Consider the following 26,376-nt stretch of genomic DNA (forward strand, 5'->3'; position numbering starts at 1 on the left):
CAGATGTTGTCAGCAATGAACATCCCCTCCCCTCCTGTGGCTTTGAGCTAGGGGCAAGAAAAACAGAGCTCAGGAGAGAAGACAAAGTCCTGAGAACAGCTCTGCCTTCTGCTGGTTGCCCACCCCTCCCCAACCTATGCCCTCCCTTAAGCTAGCTGAGGTCACCATGCCCTCCTCTGGACTGGGTGCTGTCCCCACTGATCAGGAAGGGCATCTTCCTTTCTCTGTTGCACCCTCAGCCTCACAGGAAATGCTACCTTCCCTCAGCTGGCAGACTGCAGGGGGTGGGTATTTAACAGCCAGCTCTCCAAAGACACATAGCTCTATTGCTATGCGGTCAATACTCCCACTGGGGCCCTCTTTAAGCAACCAAGGTGATGTCATTGAACTTGAAATGGGGAAGAAATAGGTTTTCCAGTTAAGCAGATGCCAGCTCTAGCTGCCTCCAACTCTAAACCTTGTATGTCTGTCTGTCTGTCTGTCCTGAGACCCCAGTGGAAATGAAGCTCACATTTATTCTATGTGGAAAGGAAGGGAGATTCTCCTGTTAGAGACATGGGACCCTTTCTTTTCAGAACAGACCAGAACCAATGTCACAATTTCTGACCCTTATCATAACTTAATGCCCTCTAATTCTGCCTCCAATCATGAATGGAACAAAATGAAACCACTGAAATTTCACTTTTAACTAATCTGGCCAACTTAATCTTAATTTAGGATCTGGAATAAGCATCATATTGCCTAGCACTCCTGGATGACTTTTTGGTGTGATTACTTCAGGGAACTGCCCATGCACATGAGACACGTGCTGCAATTGATTACTCTTATCTGCCACGCCTGATTAGTAATACCTGCCTTGGCCTTGAGAGGAGGGTCATGGTACCCAGACCACAATATTATCTCTCTCTTTTTTTAAAAAAAAACAATATTTTTCATTTGTGTGCCTGTGTGCATGTGTGCACATGAATGTTGTGCCCTCTGAGGCAAGCAGAGGGTTCTGGAAACCAAACTCTGGTCCTCTGGAAAAACAGGAAGCACTCTTAAACCATCGCGCCTTCACTCCCATCTCTGTATTATCCCTTTTCTCTCTGGTTGAACCCTGAACCATGTTTACCCTGGCTTCTTCTCTCAAAACCACCCACTTCCAGTCACTACCCAGGTCCCAGAGCCAGCCTGGGGCCCATTCCCGGCCCTCGGTACCTGTGTGAACCCTGTAGTGCGTTTCCAACTGGTGCTTGAGACTGAATTTCTTGCCGCAGCCATTGCACTCATAGGGCTTCTCCCCGGTGTGGATGCGCTTGTGGCTCTTGAGTGTGCTCTCATCCCGGAAGCAGCTGCCACAGAACTCACACTCGTATGGGTGGTCACCTGTGAGGACAAGGGGCTGACTCAGATCTTTGCTTCCTCCTGCCTCTGTTTCAGGGACAGCAGGGTACACTCAGTGTCCTGAGATTGCCTGTGCTCACCACCTTCAAAGGTGATTTGGCTAGTCCCCACGGCATGAACAGTGAGCGGTTCCTGTGTTCACACCCGGATTTTACTTGACCCCACAGTCGTTTGTGGGATAACAGCCAGTCTCAGGAAAAGAAAACCTGCCTGGCTCAGCAAAGAGCTGAGCTGCAACCTCAGAAAGCAGTGTCCCGTGAGGGTGGAATGGAGCCGGAGCCGGAGCCGGAGCCGGAGCCGGAGCCGGAGCCGGAGCCGGAGCCGGAGCCGGAGCCGGAGCCGGGCTTTCAGACTTAACTCACACTTCAGGTTTCTTCTCCCTTTCCTCCAGCTCAGAGCCAAGGGCCACTCCTGCCAGCTTCCCCTCCCTCAAAACGATCCCTCCAACTCAGAGAACTTCTCCTGCTCCCCAAATGTCATCTGCTCCTTCTCTACTCCACCAGTTAACCGCTATTCCCACTGCCTCGTTTCCACATCTTTCCCTGGTGAACCCCTAGCCGTCCTTCAGAGTCCAGCTCATCCATCACCGCCATTTGGATGCTCCCCTTCAGTTCTCCACGCAGACTAAGCTCCTCTGCCTTCTCTGTCTCCAAAGAGAAGAATATTAAACGCTTTTAGTCCTTTATTCATAGAAGAATAATACGATTTTTAAAAATTTTTTTAAAGAATTCTTTCCCATTTAAATGGCCCATATTTGCCGTATTCTTACCGCTATGCTGAGGACCTCACGGAGATCATGTCACGTGGTCATGGAAACTATCTGATGAAAAATACACTTATCTCACACGAAGCGGGGGGGGGGGGGCGATAGAGGGTTGCTTAGAGATATTTAACCACTGTCCCAAGGTCACCTAGCTAGAAGTAGCTAGACTGGAACTCAGGCTATGGTCTCATCCCAGGGTCTGGACACTGGTCACTTACCACATGGCTAAATGACACATTGTACTGTACTGACTAGCAGGGCAACCAAGAAGCTTTGCCCACTCTTATCCCCTCAGCGCTTGCCCAGGAATAACTCAGAAGCAACTCTTGGAGAATTCTGGGTACTGGGCTGGGAAGAACAGCCCTTCCTGAGTCTAGAAATTATGCCCATTAACTTACCATTCTCTCCACAGGACACTCTACTCTTCAATCTCTGTGGACTGGGGGGAGGTGGGGTGTGGGGTTAACCACCTTGCATTTTTGTAACCGAGGTGTCAAGCTTGGGGGATGAAAGGTGAGGACTTGTGCTACTTATTTTATTACAGGAGTGAAGGCACAGACAATAAAGATAGATGGATCACCCCAGACTTCGTTCATGAATATTTAAATATCGCTGATTCGTCTTGTCACTGTAATTACAATCTCTCTGGGCTGCATCTCCAACAACCACAGTTTATGGTAAAGAATGGCCCACTGTATTTCACTTGTTCCTCTGCAGATGTGCGGGGCTGCCAACCGTGTAATGTCCTCTGCATTTCATACATTCTCTTCAGCCGCTGAAGGCTTAAGTCATCCACAATGACCTACGTTTTTTCATTATCCCCATGTCAAACTGTGCTCGTGCCTGGGCATAAATTGTCCTTCTCCTTATAGACTAGCAGGCCTGTGCCTTCACTTCCTCTTTAAAAGGGTATTTTACTCTCTCTGCCTTCTCCCATCCGTGGGCTGATAACCAAACATCCTACTTCCCGAATGCAGGCCCCTGCACCCACATAAATGCTCACCTCCTCTGATGACTCGGAACAGTTTCTGGGACTCTGGGGAGTGGTTGCTGGGGCCTGTTCATTGGCAGACTCTCTCAGAGGGTGAAAGATGTACAAGAAGCACCGAGGGCATAGGGAGTGGGTGGGTCTCCATCAAAGAAGCACAAAGAACCATCTCTATCCTCACCATCTAAGGGGCAGTGTCCTGGCCCAGGGGCCTGGCTGGCCAGGGATCTAGAGATGGACTGAGTCCTGGAATTTGGACTGGGGAGACTAACCCTTGTCTCTCACTATTAGACCTATACCAATACCAAGGAACAGTTCCCAGTCCTGTCAAAGCCCAAGAAGAAGCTAGCCTTCAATAACACAGGTACTAATTGGCTATGGGTCTACCATAGTAGGGGAAGTTTATGCACGAGACTGACTCTCTCTCTCTCTCTCTCTCTGTCTGTCTGCACACGTGGCCCTGTCTGGTCTGACATCCAGCTCCCCCTCCTTCCTGAATCGGCAACGATTACGACTTTAATCAAAGATTCAGTATCCTCATTAAGATATAAATAAATAAATAAAGCAAGGGCCACATGAGACTTCAGCTGAAGCTGGTAATTAAAACGTACATCGGCAGTCACCCAGCCTCCCCCCCAAGCCCCCGCACAGGAAGAGGGGGCATCAGTGAGGGAGGGCTGGCTGACTGCCTGTGTGTGCTTCTTGCTTCCAGAGGGGGGCCCTAAGAGTTTAACAAACAGCAGAGGGGCTTGTTTGATCAGATTTTTATGAATTTAATTACGAAGTGGATCACATGTTAAATGAGTTTAAATAGGAACTCTCTTGAGTCTTCCCAGGGAAAGAATAAAAAGTATTCAGGGAATGAGAGAGAGGAAAAAAAATGACAAGTCACCAAGTCACCAAAGACACATACCCACCCTCACCCCACCCGGGTTTCACAGCTCAGTGACCACCGAGCCTACAGCCCTCACCCTGAGAACTAATCGCGTCAGGCCAGGCTGGCCATAATGTACATAGAACTGGCGACAGAAGTCAAAATCCAATTTGTGGTATGTTGATTAACTCTGTAGACGTGTTAATGAGCTTGACATTAAGTGCAGGACAAACGAGACTAATTAGAGCCCCTCTGGCCTGCCCAAGGCACCCGTGACCCTCCTTCTTCCCCAGTTTGTCATTACCTAGTGCCTTTCTCAGCTCCGGCCAAGCCCAGTGTCATCCTTCCCACCCCTGTCCCAGCCCCTGGGCTCCGCAGAGCCCTTCCTCTTGGCCCCTCCCTTCAGTGCAGCTGAGAGTTTATTATATGATGAGCCATGTGAATCAAGGATCCATCAATGCCAAGAGCACGGCTGGACTAACGCACCAAACACAGCTGCTGATGCTAAACACCGGCCCCAGCAGCAAATGGGCCAAGAACAACAGAATATTAATGAGACATTGTGTCGGGGGTGTGCAGAGCCTGTGCCGAGCTGGTGTAAAAATCAATGGGTGCCTGAATGTACATGTGCAAGGGGCACACACGTCTGTGTTTCTAGAATAAGCAAGAGTTTCTCCCAAACTCTGTCCTTGCTGGGGATCTGAAGCATGGCTGACAGGGTAGAGCAGGGCTGACATGGGCTAACTGAACTCTGAGAAGGTGGCATGGGCAACGTAAGTTACATACTGGGTGGACTCAGTAGGGCCCGAATCATCGTGGCCCGTGAAGTCAAGGGACTTGGCCCAGTGGCATCCCTGGAAGTGGCTAATGGAGGCTAACCATCTTCCAGAAGACTGAACTTGGGGACCTATTGAGGGAGATTGAGGGAGTCATTGGCAGATGGTGTCTACATCTTACTGGGAGATCCCTCTGTGGACACTGTAGAGAAGGTCCTTGAGCACACATCCCTTTCTCTTTGCTGGACCTTGGCCACTAAGACCTCCTCCTTTCTACTGAACAGCCTTCGGCAGTCCTAAGCATCTGGTGAGCCATTCACATTTGGTAATGATACGGCATTGTGCTCCTCTGACTAGGATGGGATCCAGAACTCAGAGCCAAATCAGGTTTCTTGGTGAGAATGCCTACAACTGGCAAGACAGTCCAGCTCAGCCCGAGAGTAAAACTTCCTTACTCATCAGAGCCTGCCACCCCTGTAAGGACCAGGCACATATTCCACCCGTGAGTTATGAAGAGGCTCGGAAGAATGAGAAATTCTTCTGGCCCTCTATGAAGCATGCAGGACATTTACACCTTCTCTAGCAGGCCTGTGTATGCACCCTGCTACACCCTTAGAGATTTAATCCCAGCTCCCCCCCCCCCCCAAAAAAAAAAACAGATCAGTAACATACACACACAGAGACATACAGTTCAGAAACTGGCATTCTTTCACCAAGGGACAGTAAGAGATGATCTCATTTTGCTTTAGGGCAGAGAAAGGAATTAAGTCATTGATTCCTCTGCGAGGAAAAGACCAAGGGTTCCTTCAAGGCCCTCTGACACTGGGTGTCCTGTCCCCTAAAGCTAGAGGGTAGTGGCAGGGACAGGCCAGGACTTAGGCAAGTAGCCCTGCCTCCTTGACTCACACATACCCCATCCTTCACGCCATCGTGTGAACCGGCCAAGCAGGGCTATCTCATGGCTCACTGCTCAAATGCTCTCATTGTCTTCCCTAGACCGCATTAAGGCCAAGGCAGAAGCCTCCTGCCTCTGTGGTGAAGGCAGGATGAGTTCTTCAGTGTGCCCTCTGGAGCCCTGAGCTGACTTCCGTGCTATTCTTGGATGGATTGGGCAAGTGGTGGGATTGTAATCGAGTTAGGTCAGTTATTCTCAAAATGCACTTTAGTACACCCCTCCCCCCACCCGCATCAGAAGCCCTTAGGGATCCTTATTAGTGGTGTTGCGATCTAGAGCCCACCCAGGACCAAAGTTTCTGAGAGTAGAACTCAAGAGTATGGTGTTTGTTTTTTTTTTTTAATGACTATTTTCTGCGCTGTGTATGGAAAGACTGGAAACAGGTGTGCGGTGGGTGGTGGATTGGGAGAAGTGTCAACATTTAAACACTCTATAGGAGCTCTTCTATGTACAACTTCAAGCAGAGAAAGGCTGAGAACCTCCCTCCCCAACACACACCATATATTTTTGGAGGTTAAGCCCAGATATAAGGTCCGGAAATGTCCCCACGCACCCCCTGGGACCAGCCTACCTGTGTGTGAGCGAAGGTGGCGCTTGAGAGCTGTGTGGCTGGGAAAGGTGCGGTTGCACTCGCTGCAGATATAGCTGCGCACGCCCGCGTGGACCTCCATGTGCTGCTGGAGCGCGCTCTGGGCCTGGAAGCGCTTCCCACACAGGAGACAGAAAACAGCCATGTCCGTGCCTGTGGGAGACAGCAGCGGGAGAGAGTCAGCAAGACGGAGATCCAAGGCCAGACTAGAAATCCTATCCCCCTCCCCACACACATAAGGTCAAACTCAGGGGCAGCCCAGGCCGTGCAATGTGGACTGGGCACCCTGAATGTAGCTAAGTGGTGTCCAGTCTCCATGAGACCTAAAGATTAGTGGAGAAAGGCATAAAACCACAGGAACAGTCAAATGCATTTCTGCAAGTGTTTTGAGTCCAGTCCAGGAGAAAGTGGGTGGCTGGGGGCCTATAATCACAGGGAATTTACAGAGTTTGAGGCAACGGTGGGAAGATGGGTAGAACCTGTGAAAGCCAACAATGACCTGGATCCTATGGACTAACCACTGTTGTTAATATAGCTCTCTTGAAACCGCAAGCCCCACGAGGAGAGGAGGGAAGCACAGGAGACCAACTCACGCCAATCTCCATGGAGTTCATAGCTGGGATTCATTCATTCATTTCCTGAGCTTAGCTGGAGACCACATTCTCTGTTCTGTCCTTTTCTTTTCATCTTCCCTCCCTCCCTTCCTTATTTCCTTTGTTTTTAAGACAAGGCTTCTCTGTGTAGCCCTGGATGTCCTGGAACTCACTCTGGAGATCAGGCTGACCTCAGACTCAGATCCTCCTGCCTCTGCCTCCCGAGTGCTGGGATAAAAGGTGTGTGCCGCCATGCCTGGCAGACACTCTTATAACCACTTTCCCATTTTGCAAATCAGGAATCCTGAGAGCCACTTCATTCCACAAATATTATCGTGATACCTTCCACAAGGAAGGCTTTCTTTGAGGTTCTGGAAATGGAAGGATGGAAACACATACTGGGACCTGCTCTAATTTCAATACCACCCAGTACACAGTGTTCAAGAGAACATTCAAGAGGACGGATGGAGTCTGTAAACATTCAGGGGTGGCAAAACCAAGTGGAGTAGGATGACCAGTCCTAACTGTGGAAGCAGGGAGAAGGGTGAGAAGGGGGCTGAGAGGAGCTGAGAGCCAGATCATGAAGCCCAACCAGTCATGCCACAAGCTCCAGGTTTCACCAATGGGAAGTGGCCGAAGGATTTCAACCTAGTGACTCACAGGAGATATTCGTTCTGCCCTGCCATTTGGTTGGCTGGCCCAGCAGACCAGGTGCCCCACTCAACCCCACAAAGGTGGATTGCTATTTTCTGTTCATCAACCCTTTTCTGATGCCACACCGATCCATAGCCTTCCAGCTGAGTCTCAGTTCATAGCTCCTTGTCTGCCATTTTGGACTTTATCTCCCCAAGACATTAGTCCTGACACAAGCCCATCTGCCTGTCTCTCTGCCCATGTCCGGGCAGCATTGCCTGAGCTCAGTCCCACAATGCTGTCCCTTGTGTGAGGGACATAAACAGAAAAGGTGGTCAGGTCTGTCAGTCTAGTCCAAAATGGAGGGAGTGACAGAGCACTTGGGCTCCTGAAAGTCATGGGCTCTTCGGGGTGATATGAGGAAGCTTCCAGGGGCAGGCGAGAGAGGAAGGGAGGGGACAATGAAGAGCCTTGCTGCCTCCCTGACTGGAAATGGTGACAGCAAGCTGGAGGGCTGGTTCTTGCCTCCTCAGGACCATACATGGCTCAGTTTGCAATAAAAGGCAGGGATCACCACTGGCCCACCATCCTCTCTCTTCTCACTATTACCCATGTGTGCTCTCTTTGCAGACACTGAAGTCTAGGTATCCGCAGCCATGCAGATATCCAGTTATCTCCCAATAACTACGAGGGCTGCGTGAAGGAAGAAGATGTCCTCCAAATCTCTGAGAGCAGGATGGATGGAGGGCTAATAAAGGACATCTTAGCTGAGTGCTTTATTTGTGCTGCCATCTTATTTAACACGTTCATCCCTACAGCGTTCATAGCCACCTTCTCAAGAAGAGAAAAACAGAGATTAAATAGCTTGCCTAAGGTCACACAGTGAGAAAGAGGCAGAACCGGGAATCTAGAAATGTCTTGGTCTGTTTGATTTCAGAAATCACAGATTGAACTCTCTATTTTTATTTTTTAGTGTGTGGGCGTGCACTAGTCCCGTGAGTGTGTGTGTGTGTGTGTGTGTGTGTGTGTGTGTGTGTGTGTGCTCGCGCGTGCACGCGCATATGCGATATACCTTTTGGGAAAACAGACCTTGTGTATGTGTGTGGGGTGGTGTTTGGAGGCCAGAGGTTGACACCAGGATGGCTCTACATCTATTTCATCAAGACAGGATCTCTCACTGAACAACTTCTATGGCTCTCTATCTTACTTCATGAAGACAGAGTCTTTCATTGAACAGTTTTGGCTAGACTAACTGGCCAGAGTGTCATGGACCTGGGTTGGGATTACAGATATACACAGCCATGCCTCGCTGTTATGTGGGTGAGGGGCATCCAAATGCAGGTCCTCATGCTCACACAGCAACCACTTTACCCACGGATCCACCTCCCTAGCCTCTGAACCCCATCTTACCTCTGGACCAGAAACACTTGTCTGTCTTGGCTTCCCCCAGAAGAGATGCAGTCAAGGCAATAAAGAGCAAGCACCAAGCATGCTAGGAGCATCCAGCCATGGCGGGAGCACAGACAGCTGGTCACAGGCACAGATCTCTGAAGCCTCCCAAACCCAAACCCAACAGAAGGAGTCAGTAAGATCTCTGGGAGAGATCTCAAGTCCTCAGCCCCATCTTATGGAAGACAATGCGCTGAAAGAAACAGTTTGCCTGGGCAGAAGCCACTGCAAGCACTGGCACTGAGTCCTTCAAGCCACTGGGAGCAGTGACACTGTGTCTCTCAGTGCCCTGTCAAGCCTGGTAAGCAAACAGAGGCCGTCCACAACACATTCTAACACACAGCGCAGCAGTCCGAGCTTCTTCAAGCTGAGGGTTCCCAGCACCTGCACCCTCTTTGCCCTGAACTCTACCCCACAGAAAGCCCCAATTAGGCCAGGTGTTCAAACAGCTGCCTTAAATCAGCCTGAGGGAGCAGGCTTCCTAAACAGCCATGCCTTTTACCAGTCAAAACGTCTTGTTCTTATTATCTTCAGGATGGGAGGTGAATGAACGGTACCCCAGGAGGACACCCCAAAAGGGGCTACCTAGCAGAATAGACTGAGTTTCCTGGGGCATTCAGTCCCCTTGCTGTCCTTAAGATGCTTTGAAGCTGCTCTACTGGGTCATCTCCACCTGTGTCCATTCTCCTCACGCCATTCCCTGGTGATCACGAACAGGCTGGGATGAGGCAGGGAATCTCGGCACCAGGCCTGGGGGTGGAGGGCACTGGTCCAGAAAGACCACCCAGAACATGGACAAGTCCAGGGTGAATCCGCGAGAGCCTCAGGGGAGACTGTGAAATTTTGCTCTGAGAAACGGAATGTTATCTGAGAAGCCAAGGTAGGAAACGGGGCACCCGTCCCTGGCTAAGGAAACACCACAGATGGATTTCAGAGCAGGTAGCATAGAGGATGGAGAGAAGTCTTCAAAACCAGGGAGGTCAGATCACAGAGGACCAGATGTGCCAGGAGGGACAGCCCGGATGCCATCCTAGGCAAAAACGGGGCCATAGAAGGACTGGAGGAGAGCAAAGGTCTAGATGTGTGTGTCCCCTCTCCCAGTCCCAAAGTGAATATGTTAAAATCATTGTCCTCTAAGTGGGGGTATCAGCAGGTGGGGGTTTCACCAAGTCTGATTACAGGAGTGGTGCCCTCTTCAACACTATTACTGCCCTTATAAAGAGGGCCCCTTCTCACAGTCAGAACACAGGACACAGAAGTCTGCAGTCTGCAACTAGGAAGAGGGGTCTCCTGGGAACCCAGCCATGCTGGGATCACAATTGCAGACTGCCCAGCCTTCAGGTCTGTGAGACATTATTTTCTTTCTAGATACAAATCCTCCACTCTACAATCACATGTTACAGCAACTCAAAAGGCCCGAAGACAGGTACAAGTGTCCAACAGCCTGATGGGCAGGGCCTCTGCAGGTGGCAAAGGTGTGGATGGTCCCAAGTGGCTGGAAGCAAGGAGAGATTAATAGCTTTTGCGTTGTTCCAGAAAGGTGAAGACCAGATGATGCCCAAGGCTTTGTGGACAGGAAGAGAGTACCCTGATTGGAACTGTGGTCTGGTTGGGAAAAGTGGCACCCGTGAAAAAATTCCAAATGACTAGCTCTGCACACCATCGACAGGCTTAAGGTTCCATGATTATTGGTTAAGAAGAAATATTATTATGACCCCAGGTGTCTCTCTCTCCTTCCTAGGCTCTCACACAAGCGTAAGTAAGCTCCCTCCTTGGCCACTTAACCACCAACCAAGACTCAGGGCGAGAAGACGGTTTAGAGGGTTTGTGTCTACTTTCCCCACTCTGCTTGAATACCAACATTCACAGTCAAAGAAAAGGACTTCAAAAAAAGAAGGAAAGAAAAAGAAAACCAGGGAAGTGTTGAAGAGTGAATAAGACACAAGAAAAACTACTGGTGCATGCAAGTTAAAAATCTAAAGACTAGATGTGAGTTATTAAACAATTTGCTGTCGTTTCTGCCTAGCTGATTGTTTGCACGTATGATGAGTCAGGGCCGATTCTATTACACTGGGAGATTAAGCAAATAAATGCTAGCTTTTGGAAACACATTAAAATGTGGGGCTATGGAAATAAAATTATCTAGAAAATTGTATTAGCAATTCATTAGCTGCGGTGAGATGTGTAGCCGGGCAAGGGACCCGCTGCATTAGCACACTCTGCTCTCTGCAATGCCCGAGTTCTGCCCTCCACCGAGGCGACCATCAGAAGCAGAGGCAGTCCCATCAGGAAGGAGGTAGACTCTGACTGTCTGGAGACAGTCTTCAGAAGTCACAGGCAGTGAGATGGAGAAAGGGAAAAGGAGCAGGGATTCTGGTCCTGCCACTTCCATTACCTTGGGATCCCACGCAAGCCCCTTAACTTCCCTGGATTGGAGTGGTTCCCATCCTTTTCCATATTGCTGTGATTGCTAAGAACAACAAATGAGATACCAACTTGAGAACTCTTCACAGAATGGTTTAGTTGTAGAGCTAATGCCAGCCCAAATGATGCCTTTTTCTAAACTTGAAAAGCCCATCTCCTCCCTCTGGGTGGACAACAGATCTCATTGTTGGCTAGTAAGAGAGAGCTAGATTTGAATCTCCACCTCTTCCTCAGCTGGACGCCTTGTGCCAGGAACAACCTGGATGGTGACTCATGGAAGCCCTGCACAGGGACAAGCATACGTTGCTTTATTGACTCTGGGTTGCCTCTTCTAGGAAGCTGACCCTAGCAGTGGTATCTTGGATGACTTGTACCATTTTAGACTTGGTGCCAAGGACACCATCTTCCTCTGAGCACTCATTGTTACAACACATGAAACCCTTCATTGCGTTTACTTTTGACGTTCGGTCCTGCCTATGAGACTAAGCTGCCAAAGCAGGAACCAGACTAATCATCTTTATCTCCCCCAACACACAGCACAGGGCTCATGCCAGTAGGCCCTAGATAACTGTATGCTGCGGTGACAATACTGAGGGACTTTGGGATGATGACAAAAACAGATGCACGCACGGGAGGGGAGGGGTCAATAGGTCATGGTACAGAGATAGACAGCTTGGGTTGGTGAGATCTCAGAACTGAGTCTATAAACAAGGCCACTACCAAAAGACAGTCCTACCGTATCTCCATGGCAACCACTAATGCCAGGTGACACACAGGTGCCAAACTCACTGGGGCCCTGGGCAGGATAGTTTTATACTAACGTGTCACAAGATAGAACTGCAGGCAAGACTGTAGAGCATTTTCTTAAACTGTGATAGATACGAGGGCAAAGGCAGCCCATTGTGGGTGGGGCCACCCCTGGGCTGGTGGTCCTGGGTGCTGTAAGAAAGCAGGCTGGATAAGCCATGGGGGCAAGTTGGTAAGCAGTGCTCCTCCATGGCCTCTGCATCAGATTCCTGCCCTGTTTGAGTTCCTCCTCTCCCTGCTTTTGATAATGAGCTATTATATGGAATTGTGAGTAAAATAAACCACCATTTCCTCCCCAAGTCACTTTTGGTCATGAGGTTTCATCACTAAGACGCCCCCTACCATGTCTGCCATACTACACCACTGTCTGAGCTTTACTTCTCAGAAGCAAGACCTCTGACCATTGAAGTCACTCCTTACCATATTGTAAAATAGCACAAAGACCCTATATTTCTGGTCCGAAGGGAGGCTTTTCTCAGCTTTATGATCCTGGGGCGGGCAACTACTACCCTTGCTGTAGTCAGAGACTGGATCGGAAATGTTGTCCTGTGACATGGGCCAAGGCTTACTGCCCAACCTGGGCAGAGGTGGAAAGTCTCAGAAGGAGGTCTTCCGGTCACTGCAGAATGCCCTTGAAAGTGAGGGGTGGACTTCCATCTTTCCTGTTGTCTCTCTGACTTCCTGTCCAGGCAGAGATGAGAAAGCTCTGGTCCTTCTCATGCTCCATGCCAGGGTATGTTGCCTCATCACAGGCCCAAGGATAATAAGGGACCATGAGCGACAGCTTTCGAAACTATAAAATGGACTAAACCTTTCCGACCCACAGGTTCGTTACCTGTTGTTTGATACAGTCACAGAAAGCTGAGCAACACAGTCTTGGCCCTGAGCCTCTGCACTGAAGACACAAACTTCATAACCAATCTGTAAGCAGAGACTGCGCCTTCATTTTCCAGCCGCCGAGACCCGAATAATCACACAGAAACTATATTAATTACAACACTATTTTGCCAATGGCTCAGGCATATTCCTAGCTAGCTCTTATATCTTAAACTAACCCATTTCTACTAATTATATATCACTACGAGTAAAGTTCCGGTAAAGTTCCAGTGTCTTCCTTTTTTGGCGGCTACATGGCATCTGCCTGACTCTGCCTTCTTTCTCCCTGCATTCAGTTTAATTTTCCCATTTAGTTCTATTCTGCCCTGCTATAGGCCAAAGCAGCTTCTTTATTAACCAACAGTAATAAAATATATTCACAGCATACAAAGGGAGAATCCACATCACCAACCTGTGCTTCCAACATTCACTTTCTAGCGTTGCCACGAGACAACTGACAGACACTGTCAAGTTTATGCCACAAATGCATTGTTTTCTACCAACTTGGGAATCCCAAGATTAGAAACTTAGCCTTGGCTTAAAGAGAAAAAGGACCCAACAACCCCTTCCCCCATATTTCTGGAGAATGAGGAGATGTGGCTTAGTCTAGACTCCGTAAGTACTTGCCCAAAGGGGATATGAACTAGAAAGAGGGATGGTAAGGATAAATTTAGATTGTGGGTTGAGGCAACATGGGTAGGCTCTCGGCAAATACCTGGGACCTGTGTGCATAAATCCTACTGAGGCAAAAAAGAAGGGGAAAATTAGGGGACATATGAAGAGACAGGAGCCCCTCAACTCATGTATCTAGCTAAAGTCTCTTGCTGGCTAAGAATCAATAGTTCTAACGCAGAAATTGAAAAGACAGTGCTGCAGTTGGGAGCTCTTGTTGATCTTGCAGAGGACCCAGATTTGGTTCTCAGCAGCCATCTGGTGGATCCAGCTACCCATACCTCCAGTTCCAGTGGAACCGACGGCCTTCTCCAGCCTCCACAGGCAGTAGGCACACACATGATGGACTGACACACATGCAGACAAACATACATATAACAATTTTTTCAAAAGAAAGAATTCCGGCACCATTTGCTGTGAATGTTGTCAATATTCCTTCTCTGTGACATGTCTTTAGTGTTTATGACCAGCCATGGCATTTTTTTTCCTTTCCCAACTACAAACCAGCATTTTTCAAAGAGCCTCTCAAGCAAAATTAGAAACTCCATTTCCAGCAAAAGACATGTCCAAACTCCCTCGTGAAGCTTTAATGACTCAACGGTTTCATCTTACCAGATTGTAATCCTGTCCAGTACACCTCGGAAATCACCCTGTGATCTCATTTGTGGGGCACTGCCATTATCAACCCTTTGAGACATAACCTCAGGAGACACCAAAATCATATACTGGCTCCCATGAAAACATCTAAGTTAATTCCCTCTTGAGACGCTCACATCCATACGTGGGTAGCAGGTCCCTTTCCTGAAAGCATGTCTCATTCCATTAACACTCAGACTTAAAATTTATGTTAAAACCTTTCTTCAAAAGCCTCCAGCTCTGCTTCATACCAACCTCTCCTGAAATTCTTTCCTGAAGAATTTGAAACTCTTGGCTTTATCTGAGTAGAGACCTCTGAGAGGAACCCAGGATGCTGCAGGCAGTAGCATGCCGCTATGCCAAGCCACTATCACGGGAGAAAGTGAGCCGTACCATGTCCCCCAAGAGCAGCACAACCAGTCTGGGCTACAACATAGGCACAACTTCCAGGTTCCTGATTTCAAAACAAGTATAATTTTAGCAAAAATTGGGAGGAAGCCAGGCAGGGGTGGAACAGGAGACAGGAGGGATGGCACAGGTCTCAGGCCTTTATCTTGTCCAGGTGACGATGGGGTCTGAAATCAGGAGACACAAAAGCCTTGTGTTTACACCTGTGCCATTTCCATGCCAATTAGCTCTTGAATGGAAAGGAAGGCACATGATCGGAGGGGCACGCAGCTGGCGAAGGCGCTCAGGTGCTACGCTTTCTTGGAGCAAGGCTCTTATTATCTCCCTAGACAAGCGGTTCCTTAATCAAAGGAGCAGAGGAAGCTAAATATACTTCCATTTTTTTTTTTTGGTAAGCAGACTAGGACTGTTCCATGTGGGTGTACATGTAATGTAATGGTGTGTGTGTGTGTGTGTGTGTGTCCGTGTGTGTGTGTGTGTATGAACACAGATGGGTTTCTGGTGTCCTATCCCGCTCAGCAAAGAAGAGCCATCTCTCCTGCTACCTAGAGCAGCTGCTTCCCTGGATGGGAACAAATATCAAATTGGGAATAAGTAAAAAAATAAAAAAAAAACCCCACCTCATTTAAACTGGAAACACTTGTATCTCCATTCCCTTCTTCTAACCCTGCAAGGAGGTTCTACCACTGCCTCTGACCCCTGGGGATTATCTTTCATGAGACGCCAGAGTCATCAGTTAAATCGTTACCTCTACCTTCCTTCCCCCAGCCTTCTCCTTCCACGTATGTGCCTCCAGGTTGTTGTTGAAGAAGATACAAAGATGCATCACCCACAGTGCCAGAGACAGACACAGGCAGCACAGCTGACTCACACCAAAGGCAGGAGGTTCTGTCTGCATCTTAAGAGACCGAAAAGGACCCAGGGGTGTGGATGCAGGAGGCAGACAAAAGGGAAACAAATGCCCAGACCCTCACATCTGCTGAACTTCTCTTTGCTCCACTGGAGGAAGGACCACAAGCTGCCCATTCACATCTCCAATTTCTCTTTGGATGTTGAGTGACAGGACCCTCTGCCATAAGAACCCAGTTCACCCAATTGCAGCACTTCTCAGTCGGCTTGACCCTTCGGTAACGTCATCTGCCACCGAAGCATCGATAAGTCCCACTCAACCACTTTCTGCCTGTGACTGCCCACTTGGTAACACCTCAAAAGCATTGCCTCCAGCCAAATTAGCATCAAACTAAACTAGCAAGGATATCTGTATCTTACACATCACTTACCACTGCCATATTTTCTCCAACCTACCCAGGAAGCCCAAACCTTAGCCTCTAGTCTTCTTGTCCCTTTCGACCCTGTCAATCTTCAGTCTCCTCCAGGCCTTCCTCCCTCTTCCTACTTTTCTTCTTACAATCTTAGAACCCTGGGAGGTACCTCTACATTTCTCTAACCCTCTATTATGTCCACGACAGGAAGAAGGGATGTTAGGGTTTGGTACCGTCAAAGGAATAGGAATTCCTCAATGAATAACATAAAAGGGGAGAGGGTTCAGACGACAGATTGAAATTTGTTTTAAAACTAAGCAGCGGATGGGTGAGTGGCTGCGTTTTTCAAAACACAAGCACACACCCCAGTGTCAGCCTCTTGGGGAATGCGGCTGCTTGGCCAGGCTGTGGCAGCTAGCAGAGCCGGCTGCCTCCCTCCCGGAAACCGTGTATTTGTTTAGCAGTGAGCCCAGACACAAGCGCATTTCATTACCCAGCACCTCCAGCTACAGTAAACAAATTTGTCAGCTCACTAGCTCATTAAGGTGTGCCCCGGACACTCGGGATTTATTGAGACCTGCACAATAAAAGTAACATGAATGGATTTACTAATTTTGTCAATCACTCCAACAAACCTAACCAAGAGGGGGAGAAAATGTGGGAGGGGACTACAGGAAAAGGGTGGAAAAGAAACTGGGGGTGGGGTAAGGGAAGCATGAAGAGTGTTGGTTTATAAGAGAGAATAAAGGGGGACAATGGGACCATTGCTGTCAGCCCACTTCACATACGCCAAGTCCCCTTTCCTGGGGTACAGGGACCCTGACAAATAAGGTGCCAGGGAAAATGACATCACACATTTTGGTTCCCTGTGGATTACTCTGTATCTCCCAATTGTACATAAGACTCGGAACTCATGAACTTGAGGAACAGAATGCACGTCCAGAGAAGCAGCAGCCTCAGCAAGGAGGGGTTGCCTCTTGTGCTCTCTCCACCTGCTCCAGTGGCCCCTGTCCTCTTGGCTTCCCAGGCTACTTGTTGGACCCTTTCAGACATTCCAAAATGAACTTAAAACCTCTACAGTCAGAGCAGGGGGGAGCCAGAGGGGAAGTGGGAAGGGGGGTATGGAAAGGGGGATCAGGATGGAAAGTAAATCCGGAGAAGTATGCAGTCCTCTGGTCTGTAACTTTCAAAATGACAGCAGGACTGGGGCAAAGGTCAGGGAGTCCAAGGCCTTAGCACCTCAGCCAGCTGTGGCAGGGAAGCCTGGAGCCCGCAGGACGCCTGCCCATATAAATCAACAGTAAGCAGGGCCTGCTGGAGATGGGGACAATGGGCCCACACGGGGGTGGGAAGCAGGACAATGGGGCCTGGCCAGTGTGCAGGCCTGGAACAAATGTGCCCTGGCACCACGGGGGCCCCCATTTGTGAAACTAATTGGCCCACGATTGAAAAACTGGACCAACTTCAACAGTCCTGGAAGGAAGAGCAGGCATCCACAGGAGCCTCACCTAGCCTGACTCTGGCCCAGCCCTGTGGTTGTGGGCATAGGCCTCTAGGGGACTTCGTTCTGTCAGGGAGGTGTCTTGATGACCTAGTCAGTCTGGAGGAAGGTGTGGAGCCTGGCACTGGTGGATGGCATGCCAACTTCTCTCAGGACCTAGAGGAAAAGCCATCTTTTTGTTTCCCTACTGGACTTGTTCCACTCAAGTAAAACTTCAAGGTGAGAGACTCTGCCAACTCTGAGTTTTCAGAATCTGAGAGTCCTTACAGCCCTCACCTAGGGTAACTCAGTTCCTCCCTAAGTTCATCTCTCTCGCTGATCTTCAGGTCTGTGACCTCCAGTGCTTACTCTCTGCAAGGCTGCCTGGGGACTGGAAGAAAACTGGGAATCCAGTTCATGTGATCTTGGGGGGGCTTTGGGAAAGAGAGGCTTCAGAAGTGTGTGGTGAGGAGTCAGGATCACATGGGACAGGCAGGACCGGGCCATTTACGCCAGTCTTTGTCATCTTGCCCCACTCCTCCAGTGACCGTCATAGTAGACACCCCGTCTAAGAGGCTGGACAGAACAGAGAGCAGTAGCAGCCTCGGCTAGAGGGCCTGCCTGGCTCAAGGACACACCATGCACTCCTGGCTAGATGCCAGGGAAATGGGAAAATGAGGGGGAAAAGGAATTATCTTTGAAGTACTTATCCATCTCTAATATCCAGTGTTCTAGGCCCAGGAAGGACAGAGCTGAGTGCTTCTGAATGATTCTGTTTTCCTTCCAAAATGGACACAACGGCCTTTTACTTAGGGAGAATCAGTAGACTTCAATGGGAATCATTGTCACAGATGGACACAGTAACAGGCATGGCAGAAAAAGGACCTGACATTGGCTAGGTACCACTAGGTGACAATCCAGGTCTTAAGCATCCCCCAAGGACCCTGTGAGATAGGAGTTCTTAGCAAGACAAAGAAGCAAGACCTTAATGGAACCACTCCCAGAGACCTAATGAGCTAGGACTAGCCATGCATGTGGTAAGCCCCAGGATCTCTCCAAGTTAGTCCTTTCTGAGTTAGGCAAGGGCTTGGCTGATTGGGTGAGAATACAGCAAAGCAGGGACAGAAAGTCCCACATCCCCGCATCAGGATGATAGCAAAGCACACAGGGACGACACAGAGGACAGGGTGAGTGGGCCCCTCTGAAGACAGTGGCCTTGTGTTCTCAGCCAGGTCCCAGTGTACATCAGAGCCCCTGTATTCTCAGCAGAGCATCCAGAGCTTGGCAAAGAGCATCACACTTCCAGTTAACGATGGGACTAACTTCCGTGCCAGTATAGAAAATGATTCCCGGGTAGTTCTTCAAGCACACAGGACATTTTCTATGGATGCCCTTTCTCTGGTACCCACAGTTGTCACCTGAGTCCTTCAGGAAGGGATGGGGTCCAGAAGTGGCATCTTTTGGGGGAAAATAATACTTGGGCACAAAAACCAAGTAGAAGAAGAAAGGAGTTACAGGAAAGAGACAAAAGAAAGCCCCAGGGAGCCAGAGTGGAGGAGAGGGAGCAGGGGAGATGGGAACTAGAAATGAGTGAAAAACTGATTAGTTGAGAGCATTTGCAATATCTGACAAACACTGGCAGCGGGAAGAAAAAAAAAATCCCCTGTAAATAAACAAAGCAAAACCAAAAAAAAAAAAAATAGAACGAGAAGATGTATTTATTTTACTGACATTTTAATGGTTCCTTTCCTTCTCCCCAGAAGATGATTACAAATTAAGCAGCATTTAAATGCTTTTTACTGTCAACAATTAAAAAGAGGACTGTAGGCCCGAGAGCATGGCAGGCCATTCATTCCCACGGTAACCAGGCTATCAGAGACACCGCCAGGCTTCGTGTACTGTACAGCACACAATGGGCCGAAAGGGAAAAGTCTGTGTGTTGATGCTGCAGGACATTCAAAAGCAAATTAACACATAAAAAGCGCCAGGCACAAAGACAGACACCAAGAGTGAGGGCAGAATGGATGAAACTCAGGACAAAAGTCTCAGAAATGGCAGAGTTTAAGTACAGTCTGATTACACCCCACTCAGCATGCCTGGCGTTTATTTCTTGTGGTGCACGAGCACGTGCCTCCTCTCTCTCTCTCTCTCTCTCTCTCTGACAATTTTTTTTTTCTTTTTTGGTGTATGTACCTCGTGGAGTGTGTCTGTGTGTGTGTGTGTGTGTGTGGAGTGTATGTGTGTTTGTGGGGGTGTGCGTGTGTGTGGAGTGTGTGCGTGTGTATATATATGTGTGCCTGGAAGAACCAGAGACAGACACTGATTTGTTGCCTTAAAAACAGAGGCAGAAAGAAATAGGCAGCAGAGTACTTGGGCAGGCAGACCCTAAAACCAGCCAGTCGGGGGGCAGAACCTTTACCACACCCAGCCCACCTGTAACTGCAGTATGTCCTGATCTGCTGGACTACAGACAGGTCTTAGAGGCCCCATGATCCTTACTTCACTTTGTTCAGAGTGAAGGATGTCGGTCATTGCAGCATGGACCGTATTTCATAACACATTCACATTTTTAGAAAATCTCTCCCATTGCCGTTGAACCCATGGTAACCGAATGGAGGGCCAACCTCTGCCCCCTCCAGCTCACTGCGACCACTACTGACATCACTGTGTTGTGGAGTGTCTTCTTGTGGAACCTTCCCAGCTAAATCAGTACAGCTTCTAAGAATCTATATCATCTCAAGGAAATTTGAAAATTCCTTTGAAAATAACGAAAGAAAAAAAATAATAGAAAAAATTCAAGTCTAGTATAAAGGGGAGAAAGAAAGGGAGTAAAAGGAAAGCGGGCGCAGGGTGAGGAACCACAGGCTGTAGCACCCACCATTTTCCTCTCCTCTCAGACGCAAGTGGGGCTACTCAGGGAGAGAATGAGAGGCCGCCTCGAGAAGCTGCCGGGTCCATGTCTGAGCTGTAAAAGTTTAATATGCAAGGGGGTAACGGTGAAATAAAAGAGACACGTCCCCTTTAAAAGGAAATATAATTTACAGTGTGCAGCCAGGCGGCCCATAGTTTCAATCTCGTTTACTATAGAGAAAACTCAGCTAGCTGCTCTCTATCCCACAAATCCGATTTAATCAGACAAGCCAGCCAGCGTGGCTTGGAGTAAAAACGGATAATTAGTAAACAGAGAGCTACTCCAGCGCTTCATTGGCATTCGAGTTGGGCTACTGTGTCGCATTTAAAATGCAGTCTGATGAAGTTTACAAAATCAAACCATTTGTTACTCCTATTGAAGAGGCTTCAGGCCACTTGCAATTAAATTGGAATTAGTGCTCGGAATGAGACACAGCAAATTCATACTAAAAAGGATCTGACTTTGAGACATTTGACTTCACTTCAACTGTTTTCTGTGTGGGCGTGGGTGTGGGTGCTACCGAGACACTTCTCACTCACCCTGACTCTAAAGGGCTCCCCGATTCTGTGAGCTTGCTGCTTCCCCCCAACAACAACTTGATTCTCCCCAGGCTGGTGGGGGAGGGGAGGGGCAGATGACTCTGGGGCACTTGGTCCACATTCACACCAGGAAGATACTGTACCCAGGGAAAATGTGTCCACAAAGGGCCATATGGCTCCCTTCTGCCTGAGGCCCCTGGACAAGGGGGTGGGAGGGGGCGGAGGAGCTGCCAGAAGGCACACTTCTAGAGGGCACTGGCCCCACCCCTCTCAGACAGCAGGCTGGCTGCCTCCGGGGAGGAATGGGGCACTTTTCCTGTTGGCTGGTCTCCCGTGATGCTGGGCATGAGGAGGGCTCCATTTGCCACAGCCTGATCATCGGTGTGCGCCCCCCGCCTTCTGCTCTGCCCCTGCGGGCAGGGCAAACTCAAGTCTCAGCAAGCCTTCTGAGGCAGAAGCCTGTGAAACTCCCCAACTGTCAGGGCTACAATTCAGGATGTTGGTGAACTTGAAATAGGGCATCTTGATTTTCACTGAGAAAATCTGCAGTTCTTTGGACTAGGGAGGCCAGCAGCAAACAGTGGATTCATGGTGCCTGGTGCACCTTTGTCATGGATAGCTATTTTCATGCCACACTGGAAATATTATTTATGAATGCCACACCTACAAAAATATGACAGTTATGTAAAACCATGTCTTGTTAGTTCATAGGATAACAATGAATAACAAATGTTATTGTATTAAACATGGTTTTTTCCAGATAAGGTCTTGCTATCTTGTCCAGCCTTGCCTCAAACTCATTATGTAGCCCAGGCTAGCCTCCAAACTCATTATATATATATATATATAATCCTAGGATGGCCTTGGACTAGCAATCCTGCTTCAGCTCCTGCATGCAGGGATCAATGATGTTTGCTATTGCACCCAGCCTACAAATGATTTTTCAAAAAGTATTTGACACCTATAATTTAGGTTTCTATTAAAGTTTTATATATTTTACTTTATACATTCATAGGCATTGTTTTTTCTCTTTCTTTCTTTCTTTTTTTCTTTTTGTCTCTAACATTATTCGGGATTGAGCCTAGGACCTCACGTATACTAGGCAAGCACTATAGTATTCTGCTATATCCCCACTTCGCACAGCCATCATTTTGAGGATGTGTTCAGAGGTGTTTGCCTTTCTGAGGAGTCCCAGGGCATAAGAAAAATCACCTGTCAGTGCTCAAGGGGTTAAAAATGGAAGGGATATGGATGTAGGGTTTACTGTACACAGTTTCAGTTCTATGGGATGATTGGAGTCCTGGAGATGGATGCCAGTGATTATTCTGTAATAACGAAGATGTGTTAGTACCACTAAGGGGTACTCTTATTACCAAATTACCAAAATTAAAATAATAATAATTAAAAGCCATGATCTAGGCTTGTTTAAAGTTCCCTAACTCTCCAACCCCTCTACTGCCAAAACGTATTCAGACCAAAATCTGGGTTCCTTTTTTTTTAAACCTTCTCAACTGCCACCAAAAACAGAAGGGATTCTCAGTTTACTGACCAGGAGAGCTGCAGCATGAGGGTCCTTCAACAACACTGGGTGAGGACTAAGCTTGCTTCCCAGCTCTGACATCAGTGAGTTCTTCAAATTTTTAGTGAGATCGTACCTCAAGCAAAACAAAAACAAAGAAACAGAAGGCAGCGCGAGCATCAAGCCCTGAGACCACGATGTCAATAAAGCACTTTTTGTCCCCAAGAAGCTCGCGGGCTGAGAAGAGCAGAGCGTAGAGCCTACACTCTTCAGGCAGACCAAGCCTAGGCAGACACCTGTCATTTAGTTCCGAGTTATAGGATTGTGCATAAGTGACCTGATGTCTCCGAACGTCAGCTTTTTTGTTAGCGTTGGTCACATTACCCAGCAGGCAAGGTTGCTGAGCCAGATCACATCTGGAAGCATCTCTCATGATGACATATGAGTAAGGGTTGAACAGTAGCTGTTTAGATCACAGATCCAGCGGGCTGCATGAGGGTGTTATGGGGAGGAGGGCAGTTAGGCGCATCATAGATTGTGATGTTCTAACTTAGGTATTACAACCATCTGAATGTGCCCTCCCCACACCAATCGGCTGTGTTAGGAGGTGGGGCCTAATGATGAGTTGTGCTTCTTGGTCTTATTTCCTCCACACCATCACTAGCCTTACTGTTTGTGCCATGGGATAACCCAGTGAGAAAGCTCTCAACAGATGTTGGCACTTTAGTGTGGGCTTTGTGGGCTTTCCCATTTGTGTTTTTTATCAAAGACCCAGCGTCAGGAACACTGCTGCAGATGTGCCAACAGACTTAAGTCTAAAACACTGAATTAGTCAGGGTGCCCCAGGAACATTCCAGGCTTTGCATCATGAAAGGGGCAGCTTGTTATTCGTTCAGTTCAAATCTACTGGCATGTTCTTCAGTCCACTTCCTCCCACCAGAATGGCTCTTTGACCTTCCACCACCTCTCTTTTGTTCCCTTGTTTCTTCTTTGGTCTAGACTTCAAGCCTCTGGAACAGTCATCCTCCTACTGCTGGCCCATCCTGGGCTTCCCTGTCCACTATCCTCCTATCATGCCCACCCCACCACTGTGACTGCTATCAGCTTAACCTCCTCTGCCCTAGAGCCACCCACACAAGCTACCTCTGCCTCCATCCATGCACGCCTCAGTCCGGCATCGTTACCAGCCTGCCTCCATCTTTCCACCCACACCAAATCTGCCCACCTTTGACAACCAGGGGTCGCCATGCCACTACATTCAACAGACCTATCTCATCCCTCTCAGGGGGCAACCTCTTTCATTACCATCAACAGCATCTCTTACAGTAAGTGTTTCTACCCTTTTGTGTTCCCCCTCCCCATGCCTTTTCAACCCCTGACTCTGTGTCTAGTCTTAACTTGCCTTGGAAGGGCTGATGTCTTGTCTCTTTCTATAGTTTCGTTATGTAAAATTTCCTATTTCCAGGGCTCTAGACAATCATTTATATGCTGATGAGTCCAGAATAGCCAACCCCTTCCTTTGTCAACCTCTCCACATCCAAATGGCTGAAGTCTTGCTGTTATAATACCAAAACTCTTCATTATCTTAACAATGAATCCCCCTTCACCTCCATTTCTGTTTCCAACTCCACCATCACTCAATGGCTCAAGAAAAATGAAATCAGGCACGCGCTTAGGTTTTCTCTCATCTCTCACTGCGTATCAGCCACACTTCTCCAGCTTCCTACCGGCTTCTCAGGCACTTCTGTCCACCCCTGCTGCAACTATCTGAGCTCACGCTTATTACCATTCTCTTGCCTAGACAATGTCAATCTCATCCTACATAATCTCTCTGCCCGTGGCCAAAGTCTTCAACCTACTCCTGCCTGGCCCTTTAAGTAACTGTCCTTACAACCATGTCATGGCATATCCTTCATTATGATTCCTAATAGCTCCCTCCTGTATCTAGGAAGAGGTCAGCACACTTAGGATGGTTTGGAGGAGGCTTTCACCATGGAGTGTTCCTCTCTAATGGTGAACCTTAGCTCTCTCCCCATGGCCACTTTCAGTTCCGTGAACTTGCCCTAACTCTCCCACCCTTGGACACGTGCTCATGTTGGCCCTCGGCCTACAATTTTCCCCTTTCTCCCACTCTCAGCCAAACACCCTTCATTATTCTGATGAAACCACCATTGGTAGACCCCCCAAAGCCTTATCCATAAGCAGGGAGCCCCTCAAACATAATCTTTGACATTAAATACCACAACACTACAGTATTTACATGGTTTGCCTAACTGCTTAGCTGTTTTCATTGAAGACATGAGACTTGTGAAGATAGGGACTCTTTGTTTTTCAAGTCACTAAAGTCCCAGAACCTAATAAACTACTTGCTACATCCTAGGTACTCAGAGGATTACCACACAAATGGATGCATGAATAAATGAACCTAGTACTATTTCTCTGTGAGCATGAGCCAGAATTGCTAGTTACGATTTCCAGAGCCCAAGCCATTACTTTAGTATTTGACTCTTACGGTCCTCAAGCAAACAAGCCTTCCTACCCTTTCCAGCCACCTAGCCTAATCCCCATGCGAGCTGCAAGCTTCTGGGCCCATATATTCTTTAAGTGAGTATCCCTTAACACATTTGGCTTGTATTCATCTGCCCATAGCAAGGTATTACAACACAGGCTCATTTGAGCCTAGACAAAAGTCCTCCAAAGTCTTCCAAATCCCCAGGCTCATGGGGGAAACAAGAATGAAGAAATCCGTCATCCAAAGATGCCCATATGAGAAATCCATCTACACAGCCCTCACCTTGGGCTGCCTAGCCTCACCAGGACCTTCTATAAAGGAAACAACAGAGCTGCAGTGGTTAGTCTGCACTGTCACCTTGATCGGACTCAGAGTCACCTGGGAGACTGGTTAGGCACACGCTATGGGAGTTCCTAGTGAAGATTTAACTGAGAGGAAGAATCCACTCTGACAAGAGGTGTCACAGTCCCAGGGACACTGACAGAGTAAAGCGGGGAAGGGAGACAGTGAGAGGGAGCACTGGCGTACACTTCTCTCTGCTCTCCGCCCATCTAGAAGTCAAGATTGGCCTCATGTGGGCCCATAAGTATTTGTTGGCACTGAACTACCAGGTGATTCTCTGTGATGGACAGTGGCTGAGGCCAGTTTAACAACAGGGGGTGGGGTAGCACGGCCGCAGGACAGGCAGCCTCTGAGACTTATCCATGGTGGCACCTGCAAGATGTAGTAGAGGAACACCAGACTTTGGGGCCTGATATCAAACCTGGTAATTCTTCTTGGCTCCTGGTGGGACAAGGTTCAGAAGCTATATCTTACTGCATGATACTAACTGCTTTTTTTCCCTTCCTGCAAGAGCTGCCTTGAACTACCCCTAGCCACACACTTGGCCTCAAGGTCCAATTCCACTGAACTATGGCACTAAATCTCCAAGTTCCATCTTTGGTTGGTTTTCCTCCCTCCTCACACGGTGATTATGTAAAATATATAGTTTCTAAAATTCAATTTCTACTGCAGAAACAAGAAACAAGGCTGGTAAAATGGAAACGCCAAAAACCCATGCAATTAACATGCACATAAATTATAATATCCGCTACCATCCTGCTGGGGGAATAAAGATTGAAATATGTATTTTAAAGAACCGATCAAGCTTTTGTCAGATTTGAGTTGTTCTTGCTTCGGATGAAGACCCCACAAAGCATCCTGTGGATTGAGAGGTCTGTCAGCTGTGAACACAATGCTGGCTGTGAACATGCCAGCCATGCTTGTGAGCAAATGGGACAAGCCAAAAAGCCTCCAGAGATGGGCCAGGTCCCAGGCAAGGTAT

The 26,376-nt window shown here is 48.3% G+C and overlaps 1 protein-coding gene across 3 annotated transcripts in view; it reads right to left on the minus strand.

Moving 5' to 3' along the window:
- Zbtb16 (zinc finger and BTB domain containing 16) overlaps positions 1–26,376 on the minus strand; it is a 184,754-nt gene that overhangs the window by 6,445 nt on the left and 151,933 nt on the right. For all 3 annotated transcript variants that reach the window (XM_041638710.1, XM_041638712.1, XM_041638711.1), the window contains exons 5-6: positions 6,314–6,484; positions 1,201–1,368 (exon numbers count right to left, since the gene is read on the minus strand). In XM_041638710.1, the coding sequence (XP_041494644.1) occupies positions 1,201–1,368; positions 6,314–6,484 (339 nt within the window). The remainder of the gene's footprint in view (positions 1–1,200; positions 1,369–6,313; positions 6,485–26,376) is intronic.

Source organism: Microtus oregoni, unplaced genomic scaffold (genome assembly GCF_018167655.1).
Source record: "Microtus oregoni isolate MIOR12 unplaced genomic scaffold, Mior012 000055F_ref0000237, whole genome shotgun sequence".
NCBI classification, from domain to species: domain Eukaryota; kingdom Metazoa; phylum Chordata; class Mammalia; order Rodentia; family Cricetidae; genus Microtus; species Microtus oregoni.